At 54.2% G+C, this 14,452-nt stretch overlaps 1 protein-coding gene across 2 annotated transcripts in view; it reads right to left on the bottom strand.

Annotated features, from left to right (window-relative positions):
- Positions 1-12,664, bottom strand: part of COL2A1 (collagen type II alpha 1 chain) — a 29,627-nt gene extending 16,963 nt beyond the window's left edge. The window contains exons 1-16 of one of the 2 annotated variants that reach the window (XM_068969851.1): positions 12,580-12,664; positions 8,235-8,441; positions 6,775-6,791; positions 6,546-6,578; positions 6,412-6,444; positions 6,258-6,311; positions 6,008-6,109; positions 4,963-5,040; positions 4,288-4,332; positions 4,129-4,182; positions 3,653-3,706; positions 2,860-2,913; positions 2,406-2,459; positions 2,221-2,274; positions 1,890-1,934; positions 1,304-1,357 (exon numbers count right to left, since the gene is read on the bottom strand). In XM_068969851.1, the coding sequence (XP_068825952.1) occupies positions 1,304-1,357; positions 1,890-1,934; positions 2,221-2,274; positions 2,406-2,459; positions 2,860-2,913; positions 3,653-3,706; positions 4,129-4,182; positions 4,288-4,332; positions 4,963-5,040; positions 6,008-6,109; positions 6,258-6,311; positions 6,412-6,444; positions 6,546-6,578; positions 6,775-6,791; positions 8,235-8,441; positions 12,580-12,664 (1,023 nt within the window). The remainder of the gene's footprint in view (positions 1-1,303; positions 1,358-1,889; positions 1,935-2,220; positions 2,275-2,405; positions 2,460-2,859; positions 2,914-3,652; positions 3,707-4,128; positions 4,183-4,287; positions 4,333-4,962; positions 5,041-6,007; positions 6,110-6,257; positions 6,312-6,411; positions 6,445-6,545; positions 6,579-6,774; positions 6,792-8,234; positions 8,442-12,579) is intronic. The other variant, XM_068969852.1, reaches the window with a different exon arrangement.
- Between the last annotated feature and the right edge of the window lie 1,788 nt (positions 12,665-14,452).

The raw sequence follows: 14,452 nt of genomic DNA, 5'->3' as shown, positions 1-14,452 counted from the left end.
CACTGAACTATGTGACCTTGTCAATCTTCCATGCCAAATCCTATGCACACCCTGCCAGTCTAACTACGGTAGGGACAGGAGTCAGCAAGGAGAAGCAAGAAGCAGGGCCGACTGGAGGAGGAAGGAGAACAGCGGTGCAGGTCATCTGTGCCCCTCATGGAGTGTGGCCCCCATGACTCCAAGCCTGGCCAAAAAGGCACAAGCCAGGTCTGGACAATCTGTAGCAATCACAGTGCTTCTTGGCAGGCCCGGGGCTCTCTAATCCCCTCACACAAAGTGACCCAGGGACAAGCCACTTCAACGGTTTTGGCTGACAAATGGGGGTTGAGACTGCATGCTATTTCACTGATCTGCTTCTGAGGGAAATTTCTGCCAAAACAGATACATTATCTGGACTGCAGCACAACTGAGGGAAGCTGATTTACTTTGGCTGGTCCTGCAAGGACCCATGAGGAGGGGCCTCAGAGCCTGGGTGGCTGGGGTGTGAAATCAACAGAGAGCATAATCTTTCTTAAACACAGCTTTCATCGCATCACTCGCCTGACCAGGCGCCCACAAGGGCTCTCTATTGCTAAGGGATCAGAGCTAAACACCTGCACCCTCCACTGCTACAAATCCCCATGCTCTTCACTCTCCCATTAATGCGAGGCCACTGGAGTCTGAGGCTGCAGAGCACGGCTTGTCTTAGGCTAGTTAACCATTCAGTGCCTCAGTTTCTTCTCTTCTAAAAGGGGGAGGACAACAGAATCCGCCTGGTAGGATCCGAGGGAAGGCTGGATAAGACAGAGCATCTGGGTATTAAACAGAGGGCGTGCCCATGAAGCAGTGGCCACTGGTATATCACAGTGTCACCAACAGTGCGGTAATGTAAAGTATGTGAGTTGACCCTAGACTGATGCACTTTTCTAGGGCAGCATCTAAGTGAGCAGAAAGAACTAAAAGGAACACAGCACTATAGCCAACTAAAGTCTGTCCATATATTCAAACAGGATTGACTGGGGAGTGGGTGAGACTGTCGAGGGATTACCTGAATAATCGAGACTGGTTAAAGAGACTCCTGTCCTCGCCTGCCAGCTCTCCCATGGCCTCCCCCCACCCCCCCCACCCCCGGTCCTCTGATTGTGCAGACCCAGTCTGGGGATTTGTGACGGGCACACGCAGAGTGAATCCTCACGGGAGGATGATAGTGTCTACACCTCGTGGGGTTGCTTTGAGGGTCAGGCAAAATAACCCTGAACACAAGTGCCTCGTGAACTCCAAAGAGCTGGGCAAATGGTAGCTCTGGGTCTTGTCAATTACTCACTGCAGCGCCGGCAGGGCCAGTCCGTCCTCTCTCACCAGGCAAGCCGCGGGGACCCTGGAGCACACACCAAGAGGCACAGCATGAGTTGGTTCAAGGACCGCTCGGCCCCATCACTAAACCTGCAGGCCCTTCATGGACACTGGAAGGGAGGGAGCTGGTAGCACCCAGGAGGCAAAGGTGTGGATGCCCCTGGTCCGCCTTCCTGATCCTATCACACCAAAGGGTTCTCGGCCATGGCAGAACACACAGGTGCTCCCATTGTTACCTATTAGGAGCCCTGTTATAGGCACATCTTGCTCCTTGCAATAGACAAACTCCCCCAAATGTTGAAAATAAACAGAATTTGTAAAAACTGAAGCCCACCTTAAGTATGTTAACAGGGTTATTTCAAAGAAATGCTGGTGAGCCCTTGCACAAACCATCCACTTGACACACTTTACGTTTTGCTCATAATCGAATCAATCTACAAAGTTGAGTATCTACTTTGCCCAAAGGGAGCAGTGGCATCTACAGTGGCGCCATCTGCTGGGCTTTAGGTGCCTCAAGAGTGTCTGGAGGCCCTCCAGGGGGTGGTGCTCATACTCACCATTGGGCCTGGAGAACCGTTCTCACCTGGGGAACCACTCTCACCCTGGAAAAAAGATGCAGAAGGTCAGTGAGCAGGGGCCCCTCTGCCAGCCCACAAGACAGTTCCCATGGAGGAAGCTGAATGCTCTGGTCATCTCAGCTAGCACCGACACCTCCAAGTTTTAGTTCCATGAGGGACAATTCCCGGAGCTCTCCAGACCTGCTGTTCATTCATTAGGTTGTAGTGCTGGTGTTCCTAACCCAAGCTGTTCAGACGTCCTAACTCCACTGAGCTCAGCAGCATCTCCTCATCGTCCGTCCCCCATGCCCATGTGCTTCTTGGTCCTTACCTTCACACCCGGAGCACCAGCTTCTCCCTTAGCACCATCTAGACCTGGGTAACCCTATGGGACAAGAGAAGACTTTCAATCACTCTTCTGGGGAAGCCGAAGAGGATGATTCATGTCCCCCCCAAGACTTTTTTCTCCCTTGGTCAGTCTTTTTCCTTCCAGCACTCTCCCCCCATTATACTTACTCTGTGACCTTTGACACCAGGAAGGCCTGGGGTTCCTGGGAAGCCGCGAGCACCCTGCAATCCAAAGCAGAGATGTTCAGAGCACTGTGCAGAACCAGGTAAAGGCTGCCGTGGGCTGATGGGAGAGGCCGTGAAGCCAGGTCCCTGGGTGGCCAGGAAGCAGGGGAAGCCCGGCACCAGGAACATCTTCCGGTCACTCGCAGAATCCCCCTCTCTGTGCCTCACCCCAGCTTAGGCAAAGTGGGTATAAACATCTGCCAGCACCCCCGGATGCCCCGAGACTGTGCTAGGATCAGGGACATGGTCATCAGTATGAAAGCGTGACACGTGGGGACGGCTGGAACTTTAGGAGCGAGCTATCGGAGCTGGATGAGCTGGGTGGGAGGCCACTGCGTTTGTTGCAAGGATGGAGACGCTGCGAACGAGACTAGAAACTGGGAAAGGTGGGCTTTACCTGAGGGCCAGGAGGGCCTCTCTCGCCAGATTTTCCAGGCTTTCCAGCTTCACCCTGAAGGGAGAGAGATGTACCTCAGCTTCCTCAGAAGACACGTTAGCATCACTGGTGCACACTGGCATGTTATCACTCCTCCCACCTGCCGTGCCTTTGCCCACCTGCTTCCTCATCTCCCCCACCCCTGCAGGTCCCAGACTTCCCTGAATGCCTTCCCTGCCTGTGGCCTGGGCAAGCTCCTCCACCCCTCACAGCCTCCAGCCTTCCCTGGTGGGCTCACTGTCTCCTCTCATAGGCACTGCTGACCAGCCTGTGTTCCCTAACCTCGGAGACGTTCACTGCCTCTAATGGGAGTCTCACGAGCAGCTTCAGCGCCAGTTCTCCTCTCTCCCCTTCGTTTACATCCCTTGCAGACATCCTGACTCAGTCTGAGCTTTCCCCAACTCATTTACAATTAAGATAATCTTGGGCTGTTGAGTGTTTCTCTTTTGTTTTTCCTTCTCTGCATCTTTCCCCTTGTGTTTTCCCCCTCCCTTCTCTCACTTCTCAATTTCCCTTCCTGGAGCTAATGATGTTTTAATTATTTCCCTTCCCAGTGGGTCCAAAGCTGTCCCCAAAGGCACTTGCAAGCTAAGTTGCCAGCGGAAATGTAGCCGGTGCCGTGTCTGAGTCTCTGCCGGACGAGCCCCGCCCCCTGGGCCCAGTCGAGGGTGCATCCGCCCATCACCACCCAGAACCCCCTCTCTCCAGGCCCTTTCAAGTGAGGCAGCCACTTGATTGACTCAGGTGTACTCACATCATCACCAGGTTTCCCAGGGGGGCCAGGAGGACCACGGGGGCCCATGGGACCCTACAAACAAAATAAGTGAGCTTAAGAGATGGTTGGAGGGGGGAAGATACCTAATCAGTGGGAGAAACCCAGGGATTATAGCTTTTGGAAGCTAGTGCATCCAAAAGGAAAAAAAGATGGAGGAACCCAGTTTGTGCTGAGAGAGAGAAGAGGCGCAGAGCAGATCACAGCGGGAGGCAGTGGACAGCACAGGCCAGAAGGGGTGACCCAGAAAAAGGACTGACATGACAGAATCCTGGGTGGTTCCTGCCACATCTGGCTCCCTGTCAGTTCCCCCAGAGCTAAGACGGGACATCTGAGCTTCCTTTGAGTCCTCCATTGGAGAAAGCACTGGGCAGAGCCCGGAAGGCGACAGGACTAGGGTGTGAATGGTGCATTGCCAGAAGATCCCCCAGGAGGGCAGGGCCAGCGCCAGCACTCACAGAGACACCAGGTTCTCCAGGTTCACCAGGGTTGCCTTGAAATCCTTGAGGTCCCTAAAAAGTAAAGCGAGGACACCAGGTTGGCCCCCTAGAACAGACATCAGAGAGCTTGAAAGCATCTGTGTCTCCGCTTTCCAAAAGGAAAAACCCAATACTTACGGGAGCACCAGCAGGGCCTGGGGGTCCCCGAGGTCCCATGGGGCCCTGCATTGGAACAGAAAATAAGGAGCTTTACTGGAAAGGCTTCACCCTTGGCCTCCACGGTGCCGCCGCCTCCCAGCCAACAGCCCAGACAAAGGACAAGGAGTTACTCTGTGAGCAGGGGCCTGCAGGGGCTGCTCCCTCTCATTTTCCTCTCCCCTCGCAACATTCTATTTTTATTTATAGGTACCATTTGGACAGAGAAGCTGGCCTTGCGTTCCTCTGGACAGCAGCCATGTTTACTAAAGTCTGAGTTTCATTTAGCATGTGCCAAGTGGGAGCTGCAGGGCTGAGATTTCCTGCTGGAAGTCTTGTGGATGCTGGAGAACAGTGGCTGCTGTCTGCATTCTTCAGTTCTCATTCCAAGAGCAATAGCAACTGGCCTTCTGACAGATCAGCCTATATGCCTGTCTCCATCCTCATTCTTCTTAGTCACTCCAGCGCATCATTAAAACTGGCATCCATCGCCATTAAAAACCAAATGCTCTGGGCTAGCTAAATGGGAGGTTATGTAACTGATGGGGAAGGGCCGCTCCAAGTAATTATCTGTAAAGTGAGGTTGTCAGAGTCCCTGGCTCTGCTGAGGGCCACCTCCTGCCATTTTGGCTGCAAAGAACTGGTGCCTTTTCTTACCATTGGTCCCTGCATTACTCCCATCTGGGCGCCACCAGCCTTCTCATCAAATCCACCAGCCATCTGGGCAGCAAAGTTCTGCAAATAAACCCAACAACATTAAAAGCTTGAGAGGCTATATGCTTTTCCTACATGGCTAGGTAAGCTATATACGGATAGGAAAAAACTTTAATTGTGGGAGACTAACCTAGCATTGATCAGAAACACTAATGATTCCTGAAAAAAAGTTTTGGAAATGGCTTATTAGATGACAGTGGCACAACCATTTCCCTGGAAGATGAAGTGTTACTTGGAAGAGTATCCATTACTTGCATTTCATTTTGTAAGTTTTCTTTAATTCTAAAATATTAAATATATTATTCCACATAAATTGAAAACTATAACTAAAATATAACTTTTAAAGGTTTTTTTTTCTTTTCTAAGACCTTAATGCCCAGCAAAACACTAAAATCAACAGTCTTAAAATATTTTACCAGAGAATATAGTAGGCATCTATGTGCCATTCAAGTTTAAAAATTTAAATCATAGCAAACATCAAAATGGCAAACCTGCAAAAACTGGGCAATAATGTAATTTGTTGATTGGTCTGATTCCAAAACCAACTTTAGCCACACACCTTTCCTCAGTGGGGCTCTTTCATGAGAATAAATAGTTGCTTGGAATGTACTTGGCAAAGATGAAGCTTCAACGTCTTCCAAGGACAGTGGTCACTCTTCTTCCAGGGAACCGCAAGTGCCCAGTCATCCTCTCCTCCAACCCCTACACCCACTCCCAAGGACCAGCCACACAGTAGAGATGCCAGGAAGCCAGGTAACTGAAGACTTTCTTTACAGAAACCCAGTGAGTGAACAAAGTCAGCGCCACAGTCTCACGCCCACTATGTGATTCCACTAAATTACAGGCCTGGGGGAGAAGTCCATGTTCAAGACAGGCTGTGGACACACTTCTGGCAGCCCTGGGAGCCAGCCAGGTGAGTGTGACTAGCGATTTAGAAGCCACATTTCTGGAGAGACAGCCTGAAGGAAGGGGACATAAGGATACTTACTCCACCAAGGCCAGGGGGGCCGGGGGGGCCAGGAGGACCAGGGGGGCCAGGGTTTCCAGGGGTCCCAGGCTCTCCATCTCTGCCACGAGGTCCAGGAGCACCCTTGGGAGAAAGAGAAAGAAGCCCCGATGTGAAGCAGTGTTTATACAAGACCCATCTGTCTACAGGCTGCCCTTGAGGCATTTGGGGGGGGGTCCTTAGAGAATGTGGGGAGTCCACAAGGGTCAGACAGCATTGTTTCTCTACTCACTTTTTCACCTTTGTCACCACGATCACCTCTGGGTCCTTGTTCACCTGCAGGTCCCTGAAAATGAAGAAAATATTGAGACGACAGCAAGAGCGGGAGTGCCTGCTGATCAACAACTCAAGGAAAGCATGGAAAACTGGGTTTCTCTCTTTTTTACCTGAGGTCCAGGAGGTCCCTTGGGTCCTACGATCTGTGAGAGAGACACCGACAAAACGGCAAGTTAGAAGAGACCTCAAGGAAATGACCCAGTTAGAAAAGTTGACGCAACATGGGAGTAGAAAGTGTACTTACATCCTTGATGTCTCCAGGTTCTCCTTTCTGTCCCTGAAACATGAAACACTGTCAGGATTGAGTCAAGCTCACCAAGCCTCCAGTACAAAACAGTAGCCCCTGCAGCAAGGTGCCCACTGTAACAGATCTTTTGTTGATGCCTAAAAACCGCACGCTGAATGAGCACAGCATTGCTTTCAACGAAGAAAATATAAAGAGGAAAAAAAAAGCAAACAACAACAATTCTCACCTTTGGTCCTGGTTGCCCTGCAAATGGAAGAAATAGAGAAGGAGAATATAAGAGTCATGAAATGGATAAGTACAACTTGTCATTCAAACTTTCGTGAAGGCATCATAGAAAGGGACACAAACAGGGAAGGGGGTAGCTTCCTGTTACTCCACTGAAGCCCTCTGTTGGGGTGTTAGGTTCCACTGGGGTCTGGAGTTGCTGAGGTCCCAAGAGGAACAGAGATGACCCAGAATTTGTTATTGAAAGGCAATCAGCATGCAGGGGCCAAAAAGAATACAAAGAACTCAAGGTCTATCAGCCACCAGGAGAGAAAGCACCCAAAACTGAGAAACGGAGAAGCTCAGTTTGTTCTCTTCCTCAAGAAAACCCTCCCGTAGCCCAAGCACCCCGCAACACATCCCCCACCCCAGAAGAAGAGTTAGGTATTTAGAAAGGTCTTACATTCAAGCTGGGTCTCCATGAAGCAAGCACAAAAAAACAGCAGAGCACAGAAGTTACAGAGGGCATTGGAGCCAGTGCCCCCCGAATCAATAACCCTTTCCCCATTTGTAGCAGCGAAATAGTAAAGGTGATCAACGCTTCACTCACATAGGCCCCCTGAAAAATGATCTGGGGAAGTGGGCTATCAAAGCGGCTTCCCCAAGCAGCTTTCCACGGTGGGTGAAGTGTTAAGGAAAGGCAACTGCTCGCTTCCTTTTCAACTGTCTCCTCTGCTTGATCGGGAAGAAAATGGTGAGGGCTACCCAAAAGGCCTAGATGTCTGTCCCCATCCTCCTTCAGGGGGATACGGCATGGGCTCCAGAGCTGGGGAGGGGTCACCTGCACACCTACACATTCACCAGCCCCGGCTCCAGGGTGTAGGCACCTGGGGCTCTGTCCGGGGCCCAGCTCTGCTCTTCACCACTAGAACTTCCAGACCCCAGCTCTTCCTTCTGCTAGGAACTTGCTTCTTAATTGGCAGTCAATACCAACAGAGGCAAAACCAAAAGGAAACTGCCACCAATGCTCCATATTTTTCAAAAGGGGGCCTGCCCTTTCTGTCGCCCCGTTGGCCAGCGGAGCTTGCTCCACAGTGAGCATGTTTAGAGGCCAAGCTGTGGGCAACAGAGGAGAAATGAATCTGTGTTTTGGCCAAAAGGAGCACTGGATCTCCATTGTGGCTCAAGGACTTTGCAGAGGTGCTTACAGTGAGGACGCTTGTGTGGAGTCCCCTCTGTCCTCCAGGTCTTAGGAGCATATTTTCTGGAGGTGTCAGGTGAGGAAGGACCCCTCTGGTGTGTCAGGCTCACTCAGTGTCATCCTGCAAGCGAGAAGTCGCCTTTCCCTTCAGCCTCAGCTGCTGGGGTGCCATGGATAACCAGTCCCTCTGCTTCACAGAGATGACTGGCATCCATGGCAGGGCATTTGCTGCCCCTGCAAGTAATTTATTTATGTGGAACAGGAAATAAATAAATTACGACCACTGGCAGTGGGGAGGTCAGCTGAGCAGATGGGGCAGCACTCTCCGAAGGGGGTCTCGGGGCTGAGGCAGTCTTTCATGTCTTCACAGATTATGTCGTCGCAGAGGACAGTCCCAGTGTCACAGACACAGATCCGGCAGGGCTCGGGCTTCCACACATCCTTATCATTATACCTCTGCCCGTCCTGCACACAGCTGCCAGCCTTCTCTGCACCAAGGGTGGGGTGGGGGAAGCGGAGAGCCAAGGGAAGGAGGGGATGAGGAGCCAGAAGAGAAAAAGAGAGAGGTTGCAGGTCAACTTGACATCATTTGAATGCTGAAGCGTGTGGACTCCGACCACCCAACATAGAGAACTTGTTATTTTTTCTAAGACATCATTCATTCTGCCATGTAGTCAACAAACATTATTGTCCACTTTGCACTCTGCTCTCTATTCACCAGTGAAAATCCTGACCCAGCAGGGAAGGTTGGGGGGGGTGGTGCGGCACTGAGGATGAAATACCGTCTTCATGCATCTCATATTGGGGAGACATGATGATGTGGGGGTCATGGGCAAGTTAGAGTAGGAGCAGGAGGAGGATGAGCCTCTGAACTGAGGGACTCAGGACTGTAAAGACAGAGGGGAGGGGAAAATGCAGAGCGGCCCACACCCCACCCCACCCCCAACACAGGGACAGAGGCCTTCTTTCTTCTGCCTGCCTCTAGGAATTATGGGATCTGCTGAATACAACTGACAGCTAAAATTCAGAAGGCGTGGAGAAAATTCTACCCACAGAAATTAGACTCCATCAGCAGCCAGGCTCCAGAAGTAGATATATGGGGGTGGAGGTGTGTGAAAGGATGAGCTATTAGAGGTAGGATCTTGTCCCAGTCTTTAAATAATATTAGTCTTAGGACCAATTTAGGGAAGGGGTTTGGACCAGTCAAACAATACACCTGGATAGAACCCACGAGGGCTGATAAAATGCCCCGGAGGCAAGCAGGGCCAAAGATCCCTCTACGGGTGCTGACCTCCAGCTGGACCCCCCTCTGGAGAGAGCCTGCTTCCATCTGAAGACAACGGCTCAACGTGACGGAGGGGATATGGAAGGAGGCTTTGAATGCCTGGTCCCGGCCAAGAGTAGCCAGTCCAGGCCCGGCCCCCTCCAAGAATGCAGACAAAGAAGGGCACAGAGTAGTCCCCCTCCATAAGCGCCCTGCCGTCTGGAATTCACCCTGCAAACGAAGCCTGTGCTGACAAGAGCGCTCCGAAGAGCGCCAAGCGTGGCAGAGCCCGCACCACGTGCTAGGGAGCGCCCAGCGCTGTTTTTCTCATCAGAGTCGTCAAAGCACTGGCAGCGGGATGAATAATAGGAACGGGCCACAAACCAGGTGGGCGGAGAGAGAAACGGGCCTGCCCCAGCTCTTTACGGAGACTCTGAAAGATAAACCTTTTTTTTTTTTCCACTAGAAAAAAAAATCCACTCAGCATTTAGGCAAGATAATCACGCGGTGGCGGGGGGGGGGGGTGTGTGTGGCGGGGTGGGGTGGGGGAATCCTAGCTTAAGTATCAAAATCGCTGGGCCACACCCACTGCTAACATGGGTGGAGCTGCAGAAAGCGAGGGGTGGGGTCCAGACTAAAGAAGAACCCACTCTCAGCCAGGAGGGCCGTAGGGGGAAAAGAGCAAAATGCTGGACGAGGGGTTCACCCAGAAGGCAGATCAGATTTCCCTCGGAAGGGCGGTCCCGGGATGCGCGGGCGCTGGGGCGGGGCCGCAGCGCTGGGTGTGAGAGCCCTACGGTGACTCTTTGTGACTGCAGCTCTGGACGCAGCTCGCCCACGGACACTGGGAGGGTGAGAAGTGCGATTAAATGACTGCCCCAGAAAGAAGCCAGCTCCGTAACCGGATCCCTTAGGTGTGGACGGAGGAGCCCAGCACCTCCATAATTGCTGTTCGAAACGGCTGCCGATAGCATCCCAGCGCGCCTGATCGTGTTCCCCTCATTACCGCAGGGCCGTATAAGCGACTCTTTGTAGTAGGCCAATTAAAAAGTTACCTCTTTTGGGGAACTGTTTTGCTTCGCGGCTGCTCCGCGCAGGGCTGGAGCCTGAGAGGTGGCGGTGGGCGGGCACGGGGCGGGGGAGAGGGGGAACGGGAGAGGGGGTCGGGGAGTCCGGGGGAACCCACCGGACCTTGCCTCTCATGAATGGGGCTTTTCTCGAGCGCACACAGAGTCCGATTCACAGGTCTCCGCAAGGAATCAGTTTAAATAAATACGGGCAGAGTTTCAGCCCCATCTGGAAGCCATCGCTGCCAATCTCCTAACGCAAACAAGCCTCACAAAGACGGATTGAGGTCTCTCCCCCGAGCCGAGGGGCACTTTTCAGAGACGAGGGCTGTGAAATGCAGATGTGGGTCAAAAACGCAGCAGCCAATAAGCTTCTCAAACTTGTGGAAAGATGGGGAGGAGGGGCGTGCCCGAGCCTTAGGTTACTGACATTCCTGACGTCCACGCAGACTGCGTCCTTCCCCACGTCACGCCTTTGGGTCCTCTGACCCAGGGGAGTGGGTTACCCGGCCAGGGTGCGCTAGGGCGCAAAGCCAGCGGCTCCAATGCTCTGCCCCTGGGGAGGGGGGGTGGGGGGAGGAGCGACTGGGAGATCTGGGCCCAAAGAGCTGTGGAATTCATTCCCTCCTAGGAAAGCTGCGGCGCTGAGAACGCTCTGCCACTGAAGTGAGCGCCTCTAATACCAGATGCAGAGTTTGGGGATTTTGAGAGTCACCTAGCTAATTCCATTGCGCACTATGGCAGAGATCAGTCAAGAAGACAGCTTTGTGGGTGTGTAAGTGCAAATTTAGGACAAATACACAGTCAATCCGAGCTGGGGCCACTAAGCGACACGGTATTCCAAGTGCCGTGAGCGCGCCTCCAGCTAAGTGCACCTCCCGACCCCCTGTCCAAAATCTTCGGCCTGAGGCTCCTTGCTGCTGTGCTGCGGGGTCCAGTTCTGCCCCTGTTGATCACCCTAACGAACGGAAAGTCCTTCTGGGCCCGAAGCCTTCTAAACTGTCTCCAGAGATAGCCAGGTGGCAGGCGAGACTGCAGAGAATCGTCGGCAGACGGACTTTTGATTTCCATACCTTCCCCCCAAATTTCCCCTGCGATTGATTTACAATCTGTAACATACAAAGACAGGGCTGGAATCCCAGCCGTCGGAAACGTGCCCAAACACGTGGAAAAAAAAATTCTCTACTTAATACACTTTCCAGGCTTCATTTGTCCTAAATATAATCCCAGACAGTGGGACTTTACCAAAGGAGATGATGGAAAGGTGCGGTTCGAACTGTCTTTGGACCAGATTGTAAAACTGCCATCTCTAACTATATACGGTTGAAATTGTTATAGCAATCGACCAACCGTGTCCCACTCCTCTGCTACACACACACACACACACACACACACACTCGCTTACTCACTCCTGGCAGAGACTCGGCTAGTTCCAGAAACTTTTATAAAAGTAACTCATTGTAGTACCTGGCTTGGGGGGGCGGGTGCGGGAGAGGGCGGATGGGGGGAAGACGGCGGGGAGGGGGCGCTATTTTCCCGGACGTTTCAAAAGCAAGGTCTGGTTGGAATGTTACCGCCTTTCAGATGGCCTCTCCTGCGGGAAGTTTCTGTATCTTTTAGAGGCAAGGGGAAAGCCGAGATGCCAAGCGGGCTGCACCTGGCTCCTGGGCCAGCCATGAATGGCAGAAAACCCACGAGGGGCGCTGAGATCTCAGGGTGTCTCTCCGAAGCCCTTCATCGCGGCCTCGGGTTTCAGCCTACTAGTTTCAGAGCGTCTCCTTTGTCTAACTAACTTCCCTTTGAACCCCAGACACCGACCCCTGGACACGACTAGGAATTCAACCCCTTGGCGCTTGCTCACTTCTTCGCTCGTGCTTTTTCTCGCCTACTTTTCCTAAGATCTATGGGCCACAACCTGTTTTGCCGAACCCTGAGTGCTTGGGTGAGGCAAGCAGTGTGCGTTTGCGCTTAATTATCAAAGCTGGTCAAAGAGAGCGCGCTTGAATCTAAGCGCAAACTTCCGACCCGACGCTTGGCTTCTTTAATATTCCTGCGCAACGCAAGGACCGGCAAATGCCTCCAACCACCACCCGCAGGGAGGACGCTAGGACAGAGCCCCTGACTTGCATAATTCCATTCAATGAGCTTCTGCGCATCCTGCACCCGTCTCCGCGCGCCTTGACCCCGGAGCCGCTCTAACCCAGACCCGCGGGCTCCAGAGTGCGAGAGGGCCAGGGAAGAGAATGCTGAGGGTCGACACACAAGGGTGGCAGGCGGGAGCTGTGGACGACTTACGGACATCCTGGCCGTGACACCGAAGGACAGCGGCGACGAGCAGCGTCAGCAGCACCAGCGTCTGGGGAGCGCCGAGGCGGATCATAGCTCACCGCGGGGCCTGGCGGAGCCGGGCCCGGGCGGAGCGCGGCGAGGCGGCAGGAGCACGGCGTGGGTCCGGGGCTCTACCGCGCCCTCATGCAGGAGGCCCTCGGAGCAGGAGGAGCAGGCAGGAGACCCGGCAGCCCAGCGGCGCTCTGCGTCCTCTCTCGGCCGCGGCGCCCGTTATATGCGCCCGGCCCCGCTCGAGGCTGGCGAGCTCGCCCAAACCGCGGGCCGCCCCCGGCCCCCCGCGGGGCTGTAACCTGAGACCCCGCCCCGCACCCCGCCTGGGCCCAGCCAGAGCCCGCACCTGCCCGGACCGGAGCCCCGCTCTCCGCTAGCCTTGCTTCCCGCCCCCCACCCTAAGCGTGCAGAGTGGCCTGATCGGGCGGGGCGCAGAGACGGCCCCTGTCTACCTCCCCCCCACCCACCCCGGGCTGCGGCGCTGCCCTCTCCGACCACAGGCGGGAAGGGGGGCCTCCGGCCCCTCCCCTCGGAGTTCTGCCCGGATTGGAGGGGTGGGGGTGTTTGCAGAGGCGCAGGCCGCGAGCCCTAGACCGTGGACGGAAAAGACGGGAGGGAGGAGGGGAAGCGGTAGAAAGAAGCAGAGGGGAGGGAGAGAGGGGCATCGCATTGGGTCCCTGGGTTGCGGGCGAGGGGAAGGGCTCAAGGGGAGCCCACGAAGTATCAGGAGTCCTAAATCTTGGAGACTGGCAAGCAGGGCCAAACTTGGTGGGGGGGGGGGGGGCGGGGAGGCGGGAGTAGGGTCGTCCCGGTCTATTTTCTAGCCGCTTCTTGGAGCACCTGGCCCCTGGATTCCCACCTGGAGGTTCCGAACGACAGCGCCCCCCGCCTCCGCCCCAACTCCTCCCCCATCCAACTATGCGATGAATGAGCTTCCTCTGGAAGCTCAGCAGACGTTGACCCGAGCCGAGCGCCGGGAATTGGGCCGGTGTTACAGCACAGACCGAGACCTGTGTGAAGGTGTGGGGGACGGGCGCAGACCCTGGGGAGAGGACGCGAGGAGACACAGAAGACGGGTGGCGGGTGGGGTGGGGCGAGACTACGCCGTGTGCGCTGCCGAGGTCGGGGGCTGTCTAGCTCCAGGCTCAGCCTGGGTGTCTGCTCTCCCTGGCCGGGGTCCGGTAGTCCCTGGGGGGAGTGGGCGCTGCCGGCGGGGGTTGAGCAGCTCTGGCCAGGGACGGTCGGCCACTGCTGCAGCCCTGGCCCGGGAGGAAGCACGCCGCTCCAGCTGGACTGAGTTCTGTGAGCTGGGGGAGAAGCCAGAATTTCCCAGTTGGCCCCCTGGCCCTCACTTCCCACCTCATCTCACCTTGGCCTAAATGCTACCTTCTCCCCTGGGCTCAGCTGTGCTGTCTTTTGGCTCCAGGTGTCTCCATGAATACCGGGGAGGAAAAGTTCCCTAACAGACCTCCTTCCTCTTGAGTAAACGATTTTCTATCCCCGAGGATTGTAAAGTCCCCCATGGAACTTTAGGCAGAAATGCAAACTTTCACAAAACTCAGAATTTGGAGCTTGACTTAACCAGTACTCCCCTCCCCAGCGATGGAGTTTCTGCAGTCCTTTCCTCCTTGAAGCTGAAGCCACTTGCTTTTCTCACCCAGGTCTCAGTCTTCACAGGAGGCTCTGGGCTTCTCCTCCCTCTCTCTCCACCCTCTCATGCTCTGATGCTTCTCAGAATAAAGCCCTGAATTCCAAGTGTGCAGAATTTAACTTCCATGCAAGTGTGCTGGCTGGAAAGTGCAGGGGCTTACATTGTTTAAAGAAATAC

Source organism: Capricornis sumatraensis, chromosome 4, assembly GCF_032405125.1.
Source record: "Capricornis sumatraensis isolate serow.1 chromosome 4, serow.2, whole genome shotgun sequence".
NCBI classification, from domain to species: Eukaryota; Metazoa; Chordata; class Mammalia; order Artiodactyla; family Bovidae; genus Capricornis; species Capricornis sumatraensis.
The sequence above is the reverse complement of the archived record's forward strand: the minus strand, read 5'-3'. Positions and strand labels throughout refer to the sequence as shown.